Source organism: Ovis canadensis, chromosome 3 (genome assembly GCF_042477335.2).
Source record: "Ovis canadensis isolate MfBH-ARS-UI-01 breed Bighorn chromosome 3, ARS-UI_OviCan_v2, whole genome shotgun sequence".
Taxonomy (NCBI): domain Eukaryota; kingdom Metazoa; phylum Chordata; class Mammalia; order Artiodactyla; family Bovidae; genus Ovis; species Ovis canadensis.
This window is the reverse complement of record NC_091247.1, coordinates 215,376,009-215,392,609: the sequence shown is the minus strand read 5'-3', so window position 1 is coordinate 215,392,609 and position 16,601 is coordinate 215,376,009. Positions and strand designations below refer to the sequence as shown.

The 16,601-nt window shown below is 52.5% G+C and overlaps 1 protein-coding gene and 1 long non-coding RNA gene across 2 annotated transcripts; one reads left to right on the top strand and one right to left on the bottom strand.

The window, feature by feature from the left end:
* Positions 1 to 80: 80 nt before the first annotated feature.
* On the bottom strand, positions 81 to 12,552 carry LOC138437868 (uncharacterized). The gene is made up of 2 exons (XR_011256186.1): positions 12,466 to 12,552; positions 81 to 858 (listed from the first exon to the last, which is right to left on the bottom strand). It is a non-coding gene; the product is annotated as an uncharacterized lncRNA (long non-coding RNA).
* Positions 11,031 to 16,439, top strand: PTMS (parathymosin). Its single transcript, XM_069585838.1, has 5 exons — positions 11,031 to 12,069; positions 15,196 to 15,267; positions 15,447 to 15,525; positions 15,651 to 15,712; positions 15,888 to 16,439. Exons 1-5 carry the CDS (start codon positions 12,025 to 12,027, stop codon positions 15,936 to 15,938), a joined length of 309 nt encoding a protein of 102 aa, XP_069441939.1. The 5' UTR covers positions 11,031 to 12,024; the 3' UTR covers positions 15,939 to 16,439.
* The last annotated feature ends 162 nt before the right edge of the window (positions 16,440 to 16,601 follow it).

Here is a 16,601-nt window from a genome sequence, read left to right as displayed (position 1 = left end):
TCTCCAGCACTTCCCTGGAGAGGAAAAGGGGTTGCTCCCTGGTGACTCAGGAAGAAGTGGAACGAGTGGGGCTTCTCAGGTTTCTTTGGACTTGATTATTATTAAAGAGAGAGGAAAAAACGAAGACAATAGTGGCAACAGAGGGGAAGAGAGACAGAGAAATTAGAAGCTGGCAGACTGGCAAAGCCAAAGATAGAATAAAAGAAAATGTGTTTTCCATTGATATTTCTGGGGAATAGACTTAGTAAAAGCTTTCGTCTTCCAAATGCTCTGTCTCTGAACAGCCCACCATGCCAGTGCCCCTTTCTTCTTGCCTCCAAACAGAAGCAGTGTGACAAGTGGTTAAGAATTGTCTCAGTGAGAGTTCTGCAGCCCAAACTTAGTGAAGTGTGGGCCTCACCTTCAGCATCTCCGTCCCGGTTCCATCATGTCCAGCCTGCTCAGAGCTGGATAGGAGATGCAGCTAGTCTTCTAGCCTTCTCCTTTGGTCTTCTTCGGTTACTTGGTGTTCTGTGTTGTTTAGTCGCCAAGTTGTGTCCAACTCTTTGCAATCCCATAGACTGTAGCCCACCAGGCTCCTCCATCCATGGGATTTTTCAGGCAAGAATACTGGAGTGGGTTGCCAGTTCCTCCTCCAGGGGATCTTCCTGACCCAGGGATTGAGTCTGTGCCTCCAATGTCTCATGTACTGCAGACAGATTCTTTTCCACCGAGCCATTGGGGAAGGTGCCTAGTAGAGCTCTTTCTCTTCTTCCTTCCAAGACTTAAGAATCTGATATCGGGGACTTCACTAGCCATCCAGTGGTTAAGACTCTGCTTTCACTGCAGTGGCCATGGGTTCCATCCCTGGTCAGGGAACTAAGGATCCAGAATGCCACAGGGCACAGCAAAAAAAAAAAAAAAAAAACACCCTAATATCAGTCATTTTTACTTTTGCATGATTTTTAATCAATCACCTCCCCTAAGAATAATTACAAATGACAGCTTTGCATCCATCTATGACACAAAGCTCTAAACCTAGGCTTTCTCTCAGGTTAAAAAGAGAGCTTTGAAGAGGTGGGGATGAAGGAAGAGACGCAAGAGTTCATTCTCCGCATGCCCAGCAATGGACTGTATAGGCAGCCATCCACTCCAGGAATTGAAGGAATGTAATTTTACAAGCAACCTTTCTGTCCAGACAGAGTTTGTATCTGTTTTCCTTCTCTGTCACCTTCCTATTCCTTCCCTTCCCTCCCCCACTCACTGCCTTCTCTTCCTTTCTTCCTTCTTTCCCTCCTTCCCTTCATCCCTCCTTCCTTCCTTTCTTAAATATGTCTCTGTCCCGTAAACTCTGATGAACAGAAATTCCTCAGTCATCAGAGTTTCCTGTAGATGATAAAATGTAGGAGGGAGGGTGGGCCCAGTCTTGGGTGAGGCTGAACTCGAAGGGGATAAGCATTGTTGGGAGGAAGAGAAACAGTTTCTCCTCACTGCTTTATGTGATGAAGCCAAAGTCCAGATGTCCTTGAGAGGGGAAAGAAAGTGTTAGTTGCTCAGTCATGTCAGACTCATTGTGACCCCAGGGGCTGCAGCCCACCAGGCTCCTCTGTCTGTGGGACTCTCCAGGCACTAATACTGGAATGGGTTGCCATCTCCTTCTCCAGGGGATCTTCCCAACCCGAACCCAGGTCTCCTGCAGATGGAATCTTTACCATTTGAGTCGCTAGGGAAACTCAGAGTGCAGATCTAGGTCAGAAAAGTGCCCTTGTCAGATGTGAGGTCTGGCATCTGGAACAATCCCAGGGCAGCTGGCTTCTGGAGCAGAGTGAGGATGGGGTGATGGTGGATTTACGGGACACTGGATTCCAACTTGAGCTAACATGAGTGTATATGTGTATGTGTGTTGGAAAAGTGAAAGTGAAGTCTCTCAGTCATGTCTGACTCTTTGCGACCCCATGGACTGTAGCCTATCAGGCTCCTCCGTCCATGACATTTTCCAGGCAAGAGTGCTGGAGTGGATTGCCATTTGGGGGGAGGGAGATAAATCCTGACATTGAGCATTAAGTTGCCCCAGGAAGAGAGAGTGAGTTGTGTAGTGGACACCAGATCAAAATGAGATTGAAAAATGGCTCAGGAACAGTTTTTTAAGTCCATCTTTTCAGTTTGTTTTATATCCATGTCCACTTAACAAATATTTATTGAATACCTATTGTGTAAGGCTTCCCAGGTGGCAATAGTGGTAAAGAACCCACGTCCCAGTGCAGGCAACATAAGAGATGTGGGTTCGATCCCTGGGTTGGCAAGATACCTTGGAGGAGAACATAGCAACCCACTTCAGTATTCTTGCCTGGAGAATCCCAAGGACAGAGGAGCCTGGCGGGATACAGTCCATGGGGTCACAAAAAGACACAACTGAACAACTAACACTTTCATTTTTTACTTTCCAGCGGTTAGAATTCAGTGCTTTCGCTACTGTGGTCCCAGGTTCAATCCCTGGTCGGAGAACTAAGGTTCCCTACAAACCATGAGGCATAGCCAAAAATAAATAAAATAAAAATAAACAAAATTTTTAAGTGACTCAAGGTTTTTGTTTTTGTTTTGATCTGGGCAATCTGAATGAGAAATAAATGACCATTCTGTATCAGGACAGGCTTGAGAACATATGGAAATTACATCTGGCTGAAATTGTGATCCTGACCAAGTGGCTACACAGGGTAACTGAGTGACAGTCTTCTCTTTACTATTATTTTTTTAATCTATGTATTTTATTTTACGGCCATGGCATGTGGCATCTTAGTTCCCTGATGAGGAATCAAACCTATGACCCCTTGCTTTGGAATTGCAGAGTCTTAACCACTGGACCACTAGGGAAGTCCCACAGTCTTCTCTTTAGAATTGAGCCACCTGAAGTGGAGGAGGGCGACAGGAATATGGGAATCCTGAGGCTAGTTCGGCTATCAGATATGAGATGTTGGATCACCTTGGGTAGATATGCTAATATTAACGGTCGGCATGAGCACTGGAGTTTTAAGTCTTAAGAACTTCCTGTTGTCCCTTGATCATTTCAAGGAGCCATCCCTAAGGAGGCCATATATCTCATGATTAACATGGGCTTTAAGGATTGAAGCTTGTGCTCTCTGTGTGGTGAAAAGTGAAAGTGAAAGTCACTTAGTTGTGTCCGACTCTTTGAGACCCATGGATAGTCCATGGGATTCTCCAGGTCAGAATACTGGAGTTGGTAGCCTTTCCCTTCTCCAGGGGATCTTCCCTACCCAGGGATCAAAACCCAGGGAGTCCCACTTTGCAGGCGGATTCTTTACCCACTGAGCCACAAGGGAAGCCTGTGTGGTAGTTCATGTCAATAAACATTTATGGAGCTCCTACTATGTGCCAGGCACAGTGCAAGGTGCTGGGGATGAAGGACAAATAAGACATAGTCTCTGCTCAGCAGGGTTCACAGCCCCAGTGAGGTGGCCAACATGGAGTCAATGATAATCCAGGAATGAAAGCTGCCATAGAAAGATAAAGATGTATATTCAAAGGGGAAAGGTGGTTCAGAAAAGGGAGAGGATGGCTTGGGCATCCTGGGGCAGGGCAGCCAGGACAGCATTCTAATTTGGGGGGGGGCACCCCATGTTCATGTGGGACCTTAGTTCCAAGACCACAGATCAAAACTGCACCCACTACATTGGAAGCATGGGGCCTTAACCACTGGTCTGCCAGGAAGTCCCCAGGAGACCATTTTAGGCTGAAGTTAAGATCAAAGCAAAGACACTGGGACTCCTCTGGCTGTCCAGTGGTTAAGACTTCACGGTTCAATGCAGGGGGCGTGGGTTCCACCCCTGGTTGGGGAACTAAGAGCCCATATGCTGTGCAGTATGGCCAAAAAATTTTTAAAAATTTTAAAAAAAGCAAAGGCACAGAGGTAGGCTCCACTGGGGAGGAACTATGAAGAGTGTTTTTTTTTTTTTTTAATGCCAAAGCAAAACTTTTGAGGGAACCTTGGTGACAGCCAAGGCTACAGAGGTTAAAAGGGACCAGATCTTGAAGAGCCATACTTACTTTTGGACTTTATCATTGGCCTGGGGAAGCTATCAGGAGGTTTTATGGAGGGAGATGGAAACAGTCTATTTGTATTTTGGGTAGAAAGGCAGTTTATACATTTCAGCAAACATTTCTCAGCTACATTATGCCATATACCGAGGTAGGTGTGAAGATCCAAAAATTCTTAAATCATGGTTGAAAACCCAAATGAATTAAGCTTAAAGTCAAGTGAGTGATGTTGACCTCTGGAGGAGGGGCAAGACTGGGCTTGGAGAGAAGAGAAGCTCAAGGAATCTTTAGAAAGTGAAAATTGAGGGATCTAGGGAGGGAAAGAAGAGGCCATGTCTCAGATGACTCCTTGGCATGAATGAATGGGTGGAGAACAGGACCTTTAACTGAAATAGAAAAACAGAGGAACTGCAGTTGGAAGGTGTGGGGTTGAGGCACTGTGGAGGATCCAGGGAGAGAAGACAGAAGAGAATTGGAGTCATGATTTGTGCTCAGGAGTGAAGCAGGCACTGGAGGTGTGAGTTTGAGAGTCATCAGGGTTTTTGTTGTTGTTTTCAATGGATTTTTATTTAATTTTTGGCTGTACGCTTCGGCATGTGGGATCTTAGTGTCCCGAACAGGAAGGATCAGGGATCAAACCTGCACCCTCTAGATTGGAAGGGGGAATCTTAACTACTGGACTGCCAGGGAAGTCCTTGAGAGTCATCAGGGTTGGAGATCTGTGTTGGCAGTGGGACTTAAGCCATTGGAGATGCATGATGGAGTCGCTTAGGGAGACTGAGAACAGGACTCCCAAGACCCAAGCTCTGGGGTTTCCCAGGTGCACACTAGTGGTAAAAAACTGCCTGCCAATGCAGAGACCTGAGACATGGTTTCAATACCAGGGTTGGGAAGATCCCCTGGAAGAGGGCATGGCAGCCTCCTCCAGTGTTCTTGCCTGAAGAATCCTATAGACAGAGGAGCCTGGTGGGCTACAGTCCATAGCATCACACAGAGTCGGACACAAATGAAGCCACTCAGCATGTGTGCATGACCAGATCATCTCCTAATTTCTCAGTTACTTAGGCTCTTTGAGGAAAATTATGTTTATTCCCCTGAGACCTGAGCCACCTGGAAGGGATCAGCTGACCCAGCAATCGCCTCCTCCAGGTTGTGAAGTCCTCTCTTGGCCTTTTACCTGCTGGGCAAAATAAGCCTCTAGCTGTCACTCCTGGTCCCTGTCCCCTAGCCTTTTCTATTTTTTTCATGATAATTTAGTTTACTTCTGAATATTTTAAATATAATGGAAACAAATATAACAGTTTTGTTTCAAAACTTGAGGTATCAACCATTAAAAGATGGGGATTTAAAAAAAGTGGTTTATTGAATACTTAACATTGTTTACACCTTTAATATTAATTCCACTTAGTTTTAGAGGATGGAAGTGCACAAAACAAGGAGCTGCTGGAAACATCTTCAAAGTGGGAACCACAGCAGATGGAACTGTGGTGCTAGACATCCACCCCCAGTGGTGGTGGTGGTAGTTTAGTCGCTCAGTTGTGTCTGACTCCTGCGACCCCATGGGCTGTAGCCCCCCAGGCTCCTCTGTCCGTGGCATTTCCCGGGCAAGAATATTGAAGTGGGTTGTCATTCCCTTCTCCATCCCCTAGCCTTTTCAATTTCACTTTCCTCTCCTCTGGGTCAGCCACATAGTCTATTTCATCTGTGAAAATGTGGAAATTCTGAGCAAACATGCATCTATGGTAAAGTACACGACAAGAGTGGCCCACGTGACCCTCTAACACGGCAGCCAGAGTTTCTCTTGACTTTTCTACCTACTGAACACTGGGATGGAGATGGAAAAAGAGGCAGAAAAAGAAAAGGAGGTTTAGGACCAAGGCCCGAAGTGGTGCTGCACCATACAGTAGCCACTAGGCACAGGTAGTATTTAAATTTAATTAAAATTGGGAATTCCCTGGCAGTCCAGTGGTTAAGACTCAGCAATGTCACTGCTGTGGCCTGGGTTCAACCCCTAGTCAGGGAACTAAAATCCCACAAGTCAATTAGCAAAGCTGGAAAAAAGAAAAAAAAAAAAAGAATGAGGCAGACTTATTTTAAATACATAATACATTTAATTAAAGTAAAAAAATTGCAGTTCTTCAGTTGCACTAGCCACATTTCAAGTCTTCAGTAACCACACATGGCTCACGGCCACTGTATTGGAAACTATAGATATAGAACAGTCCCATCACCATAGAAAATTTTACTGGACAGAGTCAGAAAGCATTAAGGCTTTTGGAAAAGAAGAGGGGAAAATTGGATGAAGGCAGTCAAAAGGTATAAGCTTCCAGTTATAAGGTAAATATGAGGATGTAACATACAACGTGATAAATATAATTAGCAGTTGTATGTTATACATGTAAGAGTTCTCATCACAATGAAAAAAAACTTTTTTAATTCATTGATTTTGTATCTGGATTTGATGATGGATATTCACTATTCACTAAACTTGGCCCTTCCCAGGTGGTAAAGAACCTGCTTGCCAAAGCAGGAGACATGTGAGACACGAGTTCAATCCCTGGGTCGGGAAGATCCTCTGGAGGAGGGCATGGCAACCACTCCAGTATTCCTGCCTGGAGAATCCCATGGACAGAGGAATCTGGCGGGCCACAGTCCATAGGGTTGCAAAAGAGTCAGACAGAACTGAATCAACTTAGCACACATGTACGCATGTTCACTAAAATTATTGTGGGTATCATTTCACGATACATGTAAAGTCAAATCATTATGCTGTACACTGTAGACAAACAGTGCCAGATGTCAAATATATCTCAGTAAAACTGAAAGAAAAAAAAGAAAGAAAAGCACACATAAAAGGGAGAAACTGAAAGGAGGGCAGCAGAGAATTGGGCAACAGTGAACTCTAATTGTAAAAGTGAAGGAGGTCATGAAGGATGCACAGAGAAAAAGAAAAGCCAATCAAAGAATCTAGAGGAGAGCTATGATGATAAAACCCATGATTTTTTAAAAGTTTTTTAAAAACTTTATTCATTTTTGGCTGTGCTGGGTCTCTGTTGCTGCACAAGGGCTTTCTCCAGTTGCAGTGCTCAGGCTTCTCTTGTTGCAGAGAATGGGCTCTTAGGTGCGTGAGTTCAGTATTTGTGGCACATGGGCTTAGCGGCCCCGAGGCATGTGGAATCTCCCCAACCAGGGATCAAACCCGTACCCTGCATGGACAGGCAGATTCTTAACCACTGGACCACCAGGAAAGTCCAAAACCAATGATTTTTGCTAGAAAGAAAGCTCATGAGGAAGTAGGAAAGCCATAGAAATTTTTATTGTGATGCTGATATCGTAAAAGACAGACTGACCACCAGGACACCAGTAGTTGCTGAGAAGACCCCAAGTCAGAGAGAGGCCAGCCCATACCCTGATGCATGCCCTGTGCTTCCACAGCTGCTCAAGGAAGGAAAGCTGAGAGTGCTCTGAGGCAGAATTGAAGATGTGGTGTCAGGGTTGTACAACTCAAGGATGTATTGAACATCCTTGTGCCAGGCACCCTTCTCAGGAGAAGGAGACATCAGTAAGGGTTGGGGAGTGAGGAAGGCAGTTTGGAGTTGGGAACAAGAGGTCTAGAATCCAGAGAGATCAGGGAGGTATCCCAGAAAAGGAGCACCCCTGGACATGGGACAAGGTGCTGTCCGGTGTAAGACAGTGCTGGATACCTGTCCCTTTTCAGGTTTGTACTTTGAATGACCTCTCCCATCTCTTCCTGGAGGGCACGGAGGGACCAGATCTTTTCCATTCAGCTTTGTGTCTCCACCACATAGCACAGGGGCTCATCACCAAGAGCAAAAGTGAACGTCACGCAGTCGTGTCCGACTCTTTCCGACCCCATGGACTATACAGTCCAAGGAATTCTCCACACCAGAATACTGGAGTGGGCAGCCATTTCCTTCTCCAGGGGATCTTTCCAACCCAGGGATCGAACCCAGGTCTCCCACACTGACAACTTGACGGGGCATGTTCCTGACAAACGTGGCTTCATGTTGTCATGAAGAGGATTTCTTGGGACTTCCCTACCGGTCCAGCAGTTAAGAATTTGCCTTCCAATGCAGATTTGATCCCTAGTTGGGGAACTAAGATCTGACATGCTGCAACTACTGAGCCCAGAGAGCTTAACAAAGATCCAGCATAGCACAGAAAAAAAAGGAAGAATAAGGAAAGATGATTTCTTTAGGAACGCTCCTGTGGGTAACATCCTCAAAGCAAACTTGACCAAAGTTAGGCTGGTTGAAATCTCTTTAGCAGTCTGTCTCCTCTTGATTCTGACTCTCCACTGTCTTGAGTTTTGAAATTAAATTTTTTTTTTTTAAGCAAAGGAAAAATGAAGAATAGCAAATGAGTTCATCGGCAGTGAGTGAGATGAAGAGCATAGTGAGGAGTGGAGGGGTCCAGCTTTCAGGTTTTTGTCCTCCCACCCTTGAATAATAGCTAACCGGCACCCCACTCCAGTACTCTTGCCTGGAAAATCCCATGGATAGAGGAGCCTGGTAGGCTGTAGTCCATGGAGTTGCTAAGAGTTGGACGCGACTGAGCAATGATTTCCCTTTCACTTTTCACTTCCATGCATTGGAGAAGGAAATGGCAACCCACTCCAGTGTTCTTGCCTGGAGAATCCCAGGGACGGGGGAGCCTGGTGGGCTTCTGTCTATGGGGTCACACAGAGTCGGACACGACTGAAGTGACTTAGCAGGCCTTCCTTAGCACTTGAACAAACAGATAAATAGGCAAGCTAGGAAAAAAACAAAACACCAGGAAGTTGGAGAGGGGGAAGAATTCGCTTAAGAATGAGATGGAAATAGCTGGAGTTGAACATCTTCCACACAGTGGTGAGGGAACTGCTAGGATGTCGGAAGGCAGAGTTTCCAGGGGACTCAGGCCTCCCCTTTTCTTAGTTGGCTTCCCTTTTCCCACCTCCAGAAAATGTGTAAGAAGCAGAATTTCCCCCCATTCAACTAGTGGAAAGTTCTCTGTTGAGCTGTGTAGTAAAAACTCTAGAACAGGCAAGGCCTCAGAGATGGTGCTCTAGAAAGGAGCAAACAGACAGGGTGGCGTCATTTAACTCTCAGCCCCAGAGGCCCAGAGACCAACCCCAAGGAATAGGAGGTGCGCTTTCAGCACCCTACTCATTCCAAATTCATCCTAAGTGTCCTGTCTAGCTTTTTCTTTCGTGAAGCCAAAGCTTCGGGAGACTGATCTGCTGTCCAACCAGACAGCGAGGGCTAAGGGGTGTTTCTCCCAAGCAGGAAAGGACTTAGATCCAGGCCTTCTGCTTTCTAGATCTTTTTCCTTTGGTCCCTGCGGACCCTAGTGTCCAAACTCTTAAATTCTCAAGGCTCTCCCTTGGGCCTTGGGGCAGGATTCCCATTCTCTGCCTCTCCACCTCCCTGGAATTTTCCACTGCAGCTGCCTCCGCTCCCAGACACCCCTCCCTGGGCAAAATTCCCGGCTCCCTCCGCCTCCCCTTCCTAATCACACCTCGATCCCACCCCCCAGGCCTTAGGCCCAGCCCACAGTCCAACCCACAGCCCACACTAACCCCGGTGGTCTCAGTTAGAGAAATGGGAGGCCAGACCCTTATAGAAGGGTGAGAGGGAGGGACCCAGGCTCCTTCCGGGGCAGGGAGAAAGGGCAGTGGAGGGGCCGGCCCCCTGTGGGGCTGGAGTGGGGGGAGTGGCCCTCCTCAAATCCCCATATAAGGCAGGGCAAGCAGTGAGGCTCCTGGATTGGCTGATTCAAATGAGCATTCCACCTGGCAACAGGGTTTCTATTGGCTCTCAGGAAAAATAGGAGGAAGGTGGATGGAGGTTGTTGGTGGCGGTGATTGGAGGGGGGGAGGGGAGTGGAGGTGACCGGAGTGGGGGGCGGTTACCAGGGCAACAGGGTAAGAGCCCAGCAGGGTGTCCGAGACAACAGGCGGGGCTGCGAGGTGGAGAAGGGGGGAAGAGGAAAGGAGGGTGGGAGGGAGAGGAAAGAGACTGACGGGGAGGGAGCCAGACAGGGAGACTGGGGCGGGGCGGGGGGGGGGGGAAGAGGAAAGGAGGGGGGAGAGGGAGGTAAATGAAGCCAGAGAGAACAGAGATGGAGAGGGTCAGAGATCGCTAAAGACATCAGCGAGTGTGTCAGAGAAATAGAGAGCGAGAGATGGAAAGGTCTGAGCAAGATGGACAGAGTTCGGCAAGGAAAAACCTGGGTGGGGCTCCAAGATTTTTGAGGAGTCAGAGACTGAGAAACTGACAGAAGAGTCAGAAAGAGAAATTGGGAGGTGTGGACACCAAAGGACCAAAAGAGGGAGTATTAATGGACTCAAAGACTAAATGGTGCCGATGAGTCGGTTATGTCTTTATTAAGAAAATGAAAATGATGACTGAGGGACAAATACAGGAGTGCGCATACACCAAAGATATCTTGGTTCAAACCCCAGCCTTCCATTCCATCCATCTTCCTCACGACCTTTGCTACACATCCCAGCTGCTGTCCCCTCCTGAAACTCCAAGCTTCTCAAAATGACCCAGGGACTGAGACTGAGGGCAAGGAGCTGAGGGTGCGTGGAACAGTTGTGGCCTGGAAACCCCTGCAGAGGAGGCAGTTATGAATATAATCCAGAAAGGCTGGGGAAGATGGCAGAAGAAAGAGACACCAAGAGAGGGAAAATGTGGGAAATAAGGACGTGAAGAGGAGGAAGATGAGCTAAAGATGCAAGGCCGGTGACAGACTCAGATAAGACAAGAACAGTGTTGTCTGGAGAGGGAAGACAAACAGAGATGGGAGGTAGAAGAGGGCAACTGAGGAGTGAAGAGGCGACAGAAGATGAGAGATGTGAGACAGAAATGGATGAGAAGGGATGAGGAGAGATGGAAGGACCAGGCAGAGAAAAGTGAGGTGGGATGGGCAAATAAGAAAGGTCGAAGATGAAAAAAGGGAGAGGCGATTGGAAGGCCTCTGACTTCCCTCAGATCCTAGACAAGAGCAGGAATGGAGGAACCCAGCCGGGGTCACAAATGTCAGCCTCAGGCAGGACGGAGGGTGGGCTGCCTTTTCTGCTCTCCCACCCCCTCTCAAGGCCACCCAGAGAACGAAGATGCCGGAGGAGAGGGGAAATCCAGCGAGAAGTGGAAGTAGCTCCCGCCCTCTTCCTCCTCTTTCAGCTTTTGGTTTCTCAAATACCTGCCCGGCCTTTCCATCTGCTTTCCCCCCACCCCATCCTTTAGCAAAATCTCAGGGGCTTTTTTTTTTGGAGGGGGTGTCGGCAGGATCCAGGCCATCCCTCTAGTCCGCCCCCAAAAGCCAGACTCGACGTTCGCAAGCAGTGGGTAGGGATTCGGGGAGGTCCCTCCCCGCAGGAACCCCACCCCTTCCCACCTCCGCGCCCCACTCCATTCTCCGCGACCACAGTCTCTCCATTTCCCCCTCCTAGTCTAGTGCTCCCTCCCGCCTCGCGCGCGCTCCCTCCCCTCGCTTTCATCCTCCTATCCCCACCTCTCCAACCTCCGCTTTCATCCCCCTCCCCTCTCCTCTCCTCCCAGCTCCCGCCTGCCCCACCCCTGGGAAGCCCCTCCCGTCGGGCAGCGCCGCTTTATAAGCGGGTTCCCTGCCCGGGGGCGGCCGCGGCTGGTCGGCGGCAGCTCTGCGGGTGCGGGGGCGGCGAGCCGAGGACCGAGCCACCACGGCCTGAGCGCGCCGGCCACCGCCCGCACCGCCCTTCCGCCCGCCCTCCGGACGGCCGCAGCCCTGCGGGTCTCCGCTCCAGACCCACCCCCGCCCCACCCCGCGCGCCTCTGCCGCCTCTTCCTGAGCCCCAGCTTGCCGAGCGGCCGCCGCTGCCGCTGTCGCCGCCGCCGCCGCCACCGCGCCAGGTTCCGGCCGCGGCCAGCCTCTGCCGTCCAGGGCCCTTCTGTCCAGGCCCCGGGACCCCGACTCCCCGCCAGCCCCGGCCCCGGCCCCGGCACCATGTCGGAGAAGAGCGTGGAGGCAGCGGCCGAGTTAAGCGCCAAGGTACGGGCGGGGTCGGCTGCGGCCCGGCACCCGCGCGCCCCCCGGGCTCCGCGCAGTCGTGCGCCCCTGGCCGCCCCCGACGGCCTCACACTGCTGCCCGGACGCGGGGTCCCCGCGGACCCCACTCCACCCTCCCCCCGCGCCCCAGCCTGGCGCTGCCTGCCCCGCTCCGCGCGGCTCGCGCCAGCGCCCTCTAGCTTTCCGAGCGCCGCGCTCCCGGCTCCCGGCCCGGCCGCTCCGGCCCCGCGCGGTCCCCACCCCTCTCCGGCCCCGGCTCGCGCGCTTCCACTCCGGCCCGTGCCCGTCGGAGCTCTGCGCGTCTCTTCTACCCTGTCCCCTTCCCCGCGTCCCTCTCCGGTTCCCCGTCCCCCGTCTCCCCTTCCAGTCTGACCTCACCTTCCTCTGCTAAGCGGTTTGAGAGCCTCTGGTGTAAACAGGGCTCTCCCGGGAGGTTGCTCCTCGAGGCCCCTCCCCTCGAGGCCCGACCGTCTCTCGCTCCTCTGCTCAGACAGCTACTGCCTCTATTTTCTCCTTCCATCTGTACCCATTCCTTCCTCCACTGGCCTTCAGCTTTCCTAGTCCCCATAACCGTCCTCCAGTATCTCCCCCCACACTTAAAGAATCTTGAATTCCTAAATATCTGAAGAGGGCCGGCACTAGCCTTCGAAAAAGCTGGGGCTGCTTAGCACTGCATGGCATGGCATCGCGCCGCCCCTGCTCTCATCAGCTCCCTTCCCCGGCTTCATCCCTTCGCCCTTTCCTCTCTTCCAGCCTTCCTCTAATTTCCCTAGGGAACCCGCTCAGTGTCGCTTGGGGAAATTAATTCGGCCAGGGTTTGGGGGCTGGGAGCCCAACCTTGGGCGGGGGTGGCTGCTGAGGAGGTCACAGAGGTCTCCCGGAGGCCAGGGAAGTGAAAGGGGGAACCAATGGGATTGGAGGCAGTGGGAGAGAGGGGCTCCGTGTGAGAGCTGACAAGGTGTGCCAAGCGGCCCTCCGGTGGCATGTGACTTCACTGAGTAGGTGTCTTTGTGTGTCTGAAATCCAGCGAGTGTGTGGGACTGCCCGTGTCAGTTACATGTGTGCATGCAGAGACGTAGCTGTTCGGGGCCCTGTTGCCGCTTTGTGAGTGGCGAGTGGCTCCACTGTGCCCTTGTGCTGCCTCGAGAGTGTGTGCCAGAATGCCCAAACACCGGGCCATGTGTCTCCGGATCGCGTGGGCGCCCCTCTGTGCCGTGAGTGTGAATCAGTGTCAGCCTGTGTCAGTGTGTGTGCCTGTGCTGAGTAAATGAGGCCAGAGAGTTGCTTAGCACAAGACCTAGGTCACATACCCCCCTGGAAAAGGGATCATAAAAGGACAGTGACCAGAAGGACAGGACGGGGCCAGACAGGGCAGGAGAGGGCCCGGCCCCTTGGACTTTGGCCTCTGGTAGACTCCCTCCCTCCCTGGCACTCACTCACTCTCCCCCATCAGCCCCATGAGAAACTTGGGCCAGGGCCATGCAGATCTGGTGCTGGGACCCCCAAAGAGAAGCCAAGGCTCCCCAGGCCAAGGCTGTAGGGGGAAGCCCACCAGGTAGGAGAAATGCCATAGTGACCATCTGGCAGAGAAATGAGGACAGCAAAGTGGCATGGGGAAACGAAGTTGGAGTGAGAGGAGCTAGTGTTTTGTGTGCCCCATAAAGGGAGAAGGGAATTGAGTGTCCTGCCTGGCCAACCACCCCCTCACCAAACCTCTCTTACCCCCAACCCTGCTCCAGAAAGGACACACCCTCCTAGGGTGATCCACTCACCCAGAAAACTTCCATCCCCATGGAATCGGATATAGAGTTGCACACCAACACCAGATCCCACCTGATCATCCAGAGCACCACAGTGCCTGCCAAGGGGTGGGGTGGAGAGAGGACTGGAATGTCAATGGGAAGAACCGATGTGGTGTCCCCAGAGACTAGGACTCTGGTGAGCACCTCTCTCAGCCACATCACATCAAGACAAGACGTCAAAGGTGTGCCTGCTGGGGTCTTGAGGAGGAGAGAGGGACCAGTGTGTGGAGGGAGGGGACTCCAGGCAGGTACCTTATTCTCACCAGCTTTCCCATCCCACCCACACAGACCTTATGTCTCTTCCTGTACTATATCCTGTCCCATAGACTTCCCCTTCCACGGTTCCCTTACTCTGCTCCCCCTACATCCCCCAGAAATGGTCACTCCTGCCCTTCTACACACCAGCGCATATACCACACCAGGGTACACACTGTGCCCATGCACACACTCCAGGTGGTCGGGAGGAGGAAGCCCCCTTGGCCAGGAGTGGGCAGAGGTGAGAGAGGGCACTGGGAGTTGTCCCCCGGGGGCTCTCCCTATTCCTGTAGTGTTGGGCCAGGTAGGAGCCTGAAGATGAGGGAGGCACACAGATGGAGAGAAACAAAGCCTTTCGAAGCTGAGGGGGAAGCAAGAAGGGATGCCCAGGAGAGAGTCCTCCGGAAAAGGCCCCAGAGGTAGACAAAAGGCAGAGCCGGGCCTGCAGTGGGAGGGGGCAGGCGAAGGAGGGACCTCAAGAGGGGGTGGGGCGTCAGGGCTGCGAGCAGATGGAGGGGGATTTGCTTTGCTGAGCTGAACTCTTCAGCCGGTGAGGCTGGGCAGAGCTTGGTGGGGGTGGAAAGCGATTACCTTGACTGCCTTTCCCCTGGCTTCATCACTCTTCCTCCTCCCTTGGGGAAGCGGTCTGGTCTCAGCCCCTTCGCGGCAGCGGCGAGCCTGGGACCTCTGCTGGGCCTCCGAGCCGCCCTGGCCACCTTTTCCATTTTCCACCCCTCTAAGCTTACTGGGGCTTCCCTGGTGGCTCGATGGTAAATAATCTGCCTGCAGTGTGGGAGACCTGGGTTCAATCCCTGGGTCGGGAAGCTCCCTGGGAGAAGGGAATAGCAACCCAATTCCAGTATTCTTGTCTGGAGAATCCCATGGACAGAGGAGCCTGGCGGGCAACAGTCCATGGGGTCGCAAAGAGTCCGATTGGACTGAGCAACTTGACGCACAAGCTCACTGCAGAGGGAGAAGCGCAGCTGGAGGGAATTAAGGGCAGCAGATCATGTGTGGTCAGAGGAAGGTGACCTCTTTCTCTGTCTTGTAGGACCTGAAGGAGAAGAAAGAGAAGGTGGAGGAGAAGGCAGGCCGGAAAGAGCGAAAGAAAGAGGTGGTGGAGGTGCGCAGGGGTCACCTGCCCACTGGGCCCCCAGCCACGTACCCCCGGGGCCCGCCTTTCCGTGACCCCGCCCACCAAGTCGCCCCGCCCCGGGGGCCCGCCCAGGCCCCTTGCCATTGGTGGGGACGATGGGTGGAGGCACTGGCTAACCTGCCGCCTCCCTCTCCCGGTCCCCGCAGGAGGAGGAGAACGGCGCCGAGGAGGAGGAAGAAGAAACTGCCGAGGACGGCGAGGAGGAGGATGAAGGGGACGAGGAAGGTGGGGAGGGGCGGGGAACCGTCAGGGCGGGTTTGAAGAACTAAAAGCAGGGCTGAGGGCCGCCACAGGGGGTCTCTGCTGGAGCTTCCAGCCCTTCCCCCAATGACCCATTTCTGGCTCCTCAGATGAGGAAGAAGAAGAAGATGAGGACGAAGGGCCCGCGCTGAAGAGAGCTGCTGAAGAGGAGGTTTGGGCTGGGTTGCGGGCTTGAGGGGCTGTCAGGGATGCAGCAGGGCCGGGAGCCCTTGGATTTGGACCGAGATGACGGTGGTGCAGGGGTGCAGGGCGGGGTGGGCTGGAGCAGGACAGGGGGCGGTCCCTCTCCTGGTTGACAGCTACCCCCGCTCTTTCCCTCTCCACAGGATGAAGCGGATCCCAAGCGGCAGAAGACAGAAAATGGGGCGTCGGCATGAGCCCCCTGCCAGTGGGCTGGGGGTGGTGGGAGGCCCCTCGGGGCCTGGAGGTGGGGGTGGGGAGCGCCGCGGGCAACCACTCTTCACCTGGCTCCCTGCTCTGGGCCCGCGCCAGAGTTGCCGCCCTCTCTTCCCCCCAGCCTTCTCATGCCGCACCTACTTCCTCACTGCCATCTTCCACCTCCTTACCTGCTCCATCTGAGCTCCCCAGCTGGTCCCCAGTCACCGCCTCCCTCTCGTTCCTCTCTTCCCGCCCTTCCCACAGCCAGCCTCTCCCTCCTTCAATAGCCTCTCCTTCCTAACCTCTGCATCCCAGCCTCACGTCATCCTGCCCTGCCCATCCCTACCCTGCCTGATCCCTGGGTCTCCTCCCTCAGATCCCTTTCAGACAGCGCCAGGACGGGGTGGGGCCAGGGTTGGGTCCGCGCCCCACAGCTGCCCCCCTCCCCTTCCCTTTTTTTGTATAATTTAATAAAGAAACGGTCGCGCTTCTGTTTTTAACCTGTCTCCTGCTTTCCCGGGACAGCGAGGAGGGTGGCCCAGGGCACATTCTGTCTGGACCCTTCCCCTCTGAAAAAGCAGCAGTACCTTCCTACCACCCCACCCTCCACCCCCTTGAGAAGATAACTGCTGCACTCCGGGGTGGACAGGGGGCGCTGTGGC

Coding starts and splice junctions, on each gene's coding strand:
- PTMS (XM_069585838.1), top strand. CDS start 12,025: ATGTCGGAGAAGAGCGTGGAGGCAGCGGCCGAGTTAAGCGCCAAG. Junction 12,070..15,195: donor CGGCCGAGTTAAGCGCCAAG/GTACGGGCGGGG, acceptor TCTGTCTTGTAG/GACCTGAAGGAGAAGAAAGA. Junction 15,713..15,887: donor AGAGAGCTGCTGAAGAGGAG/GTTTGGGCTGGG, acceptor CCCTCTCCACAG/GATGAAGCGGATCCCAAGCG.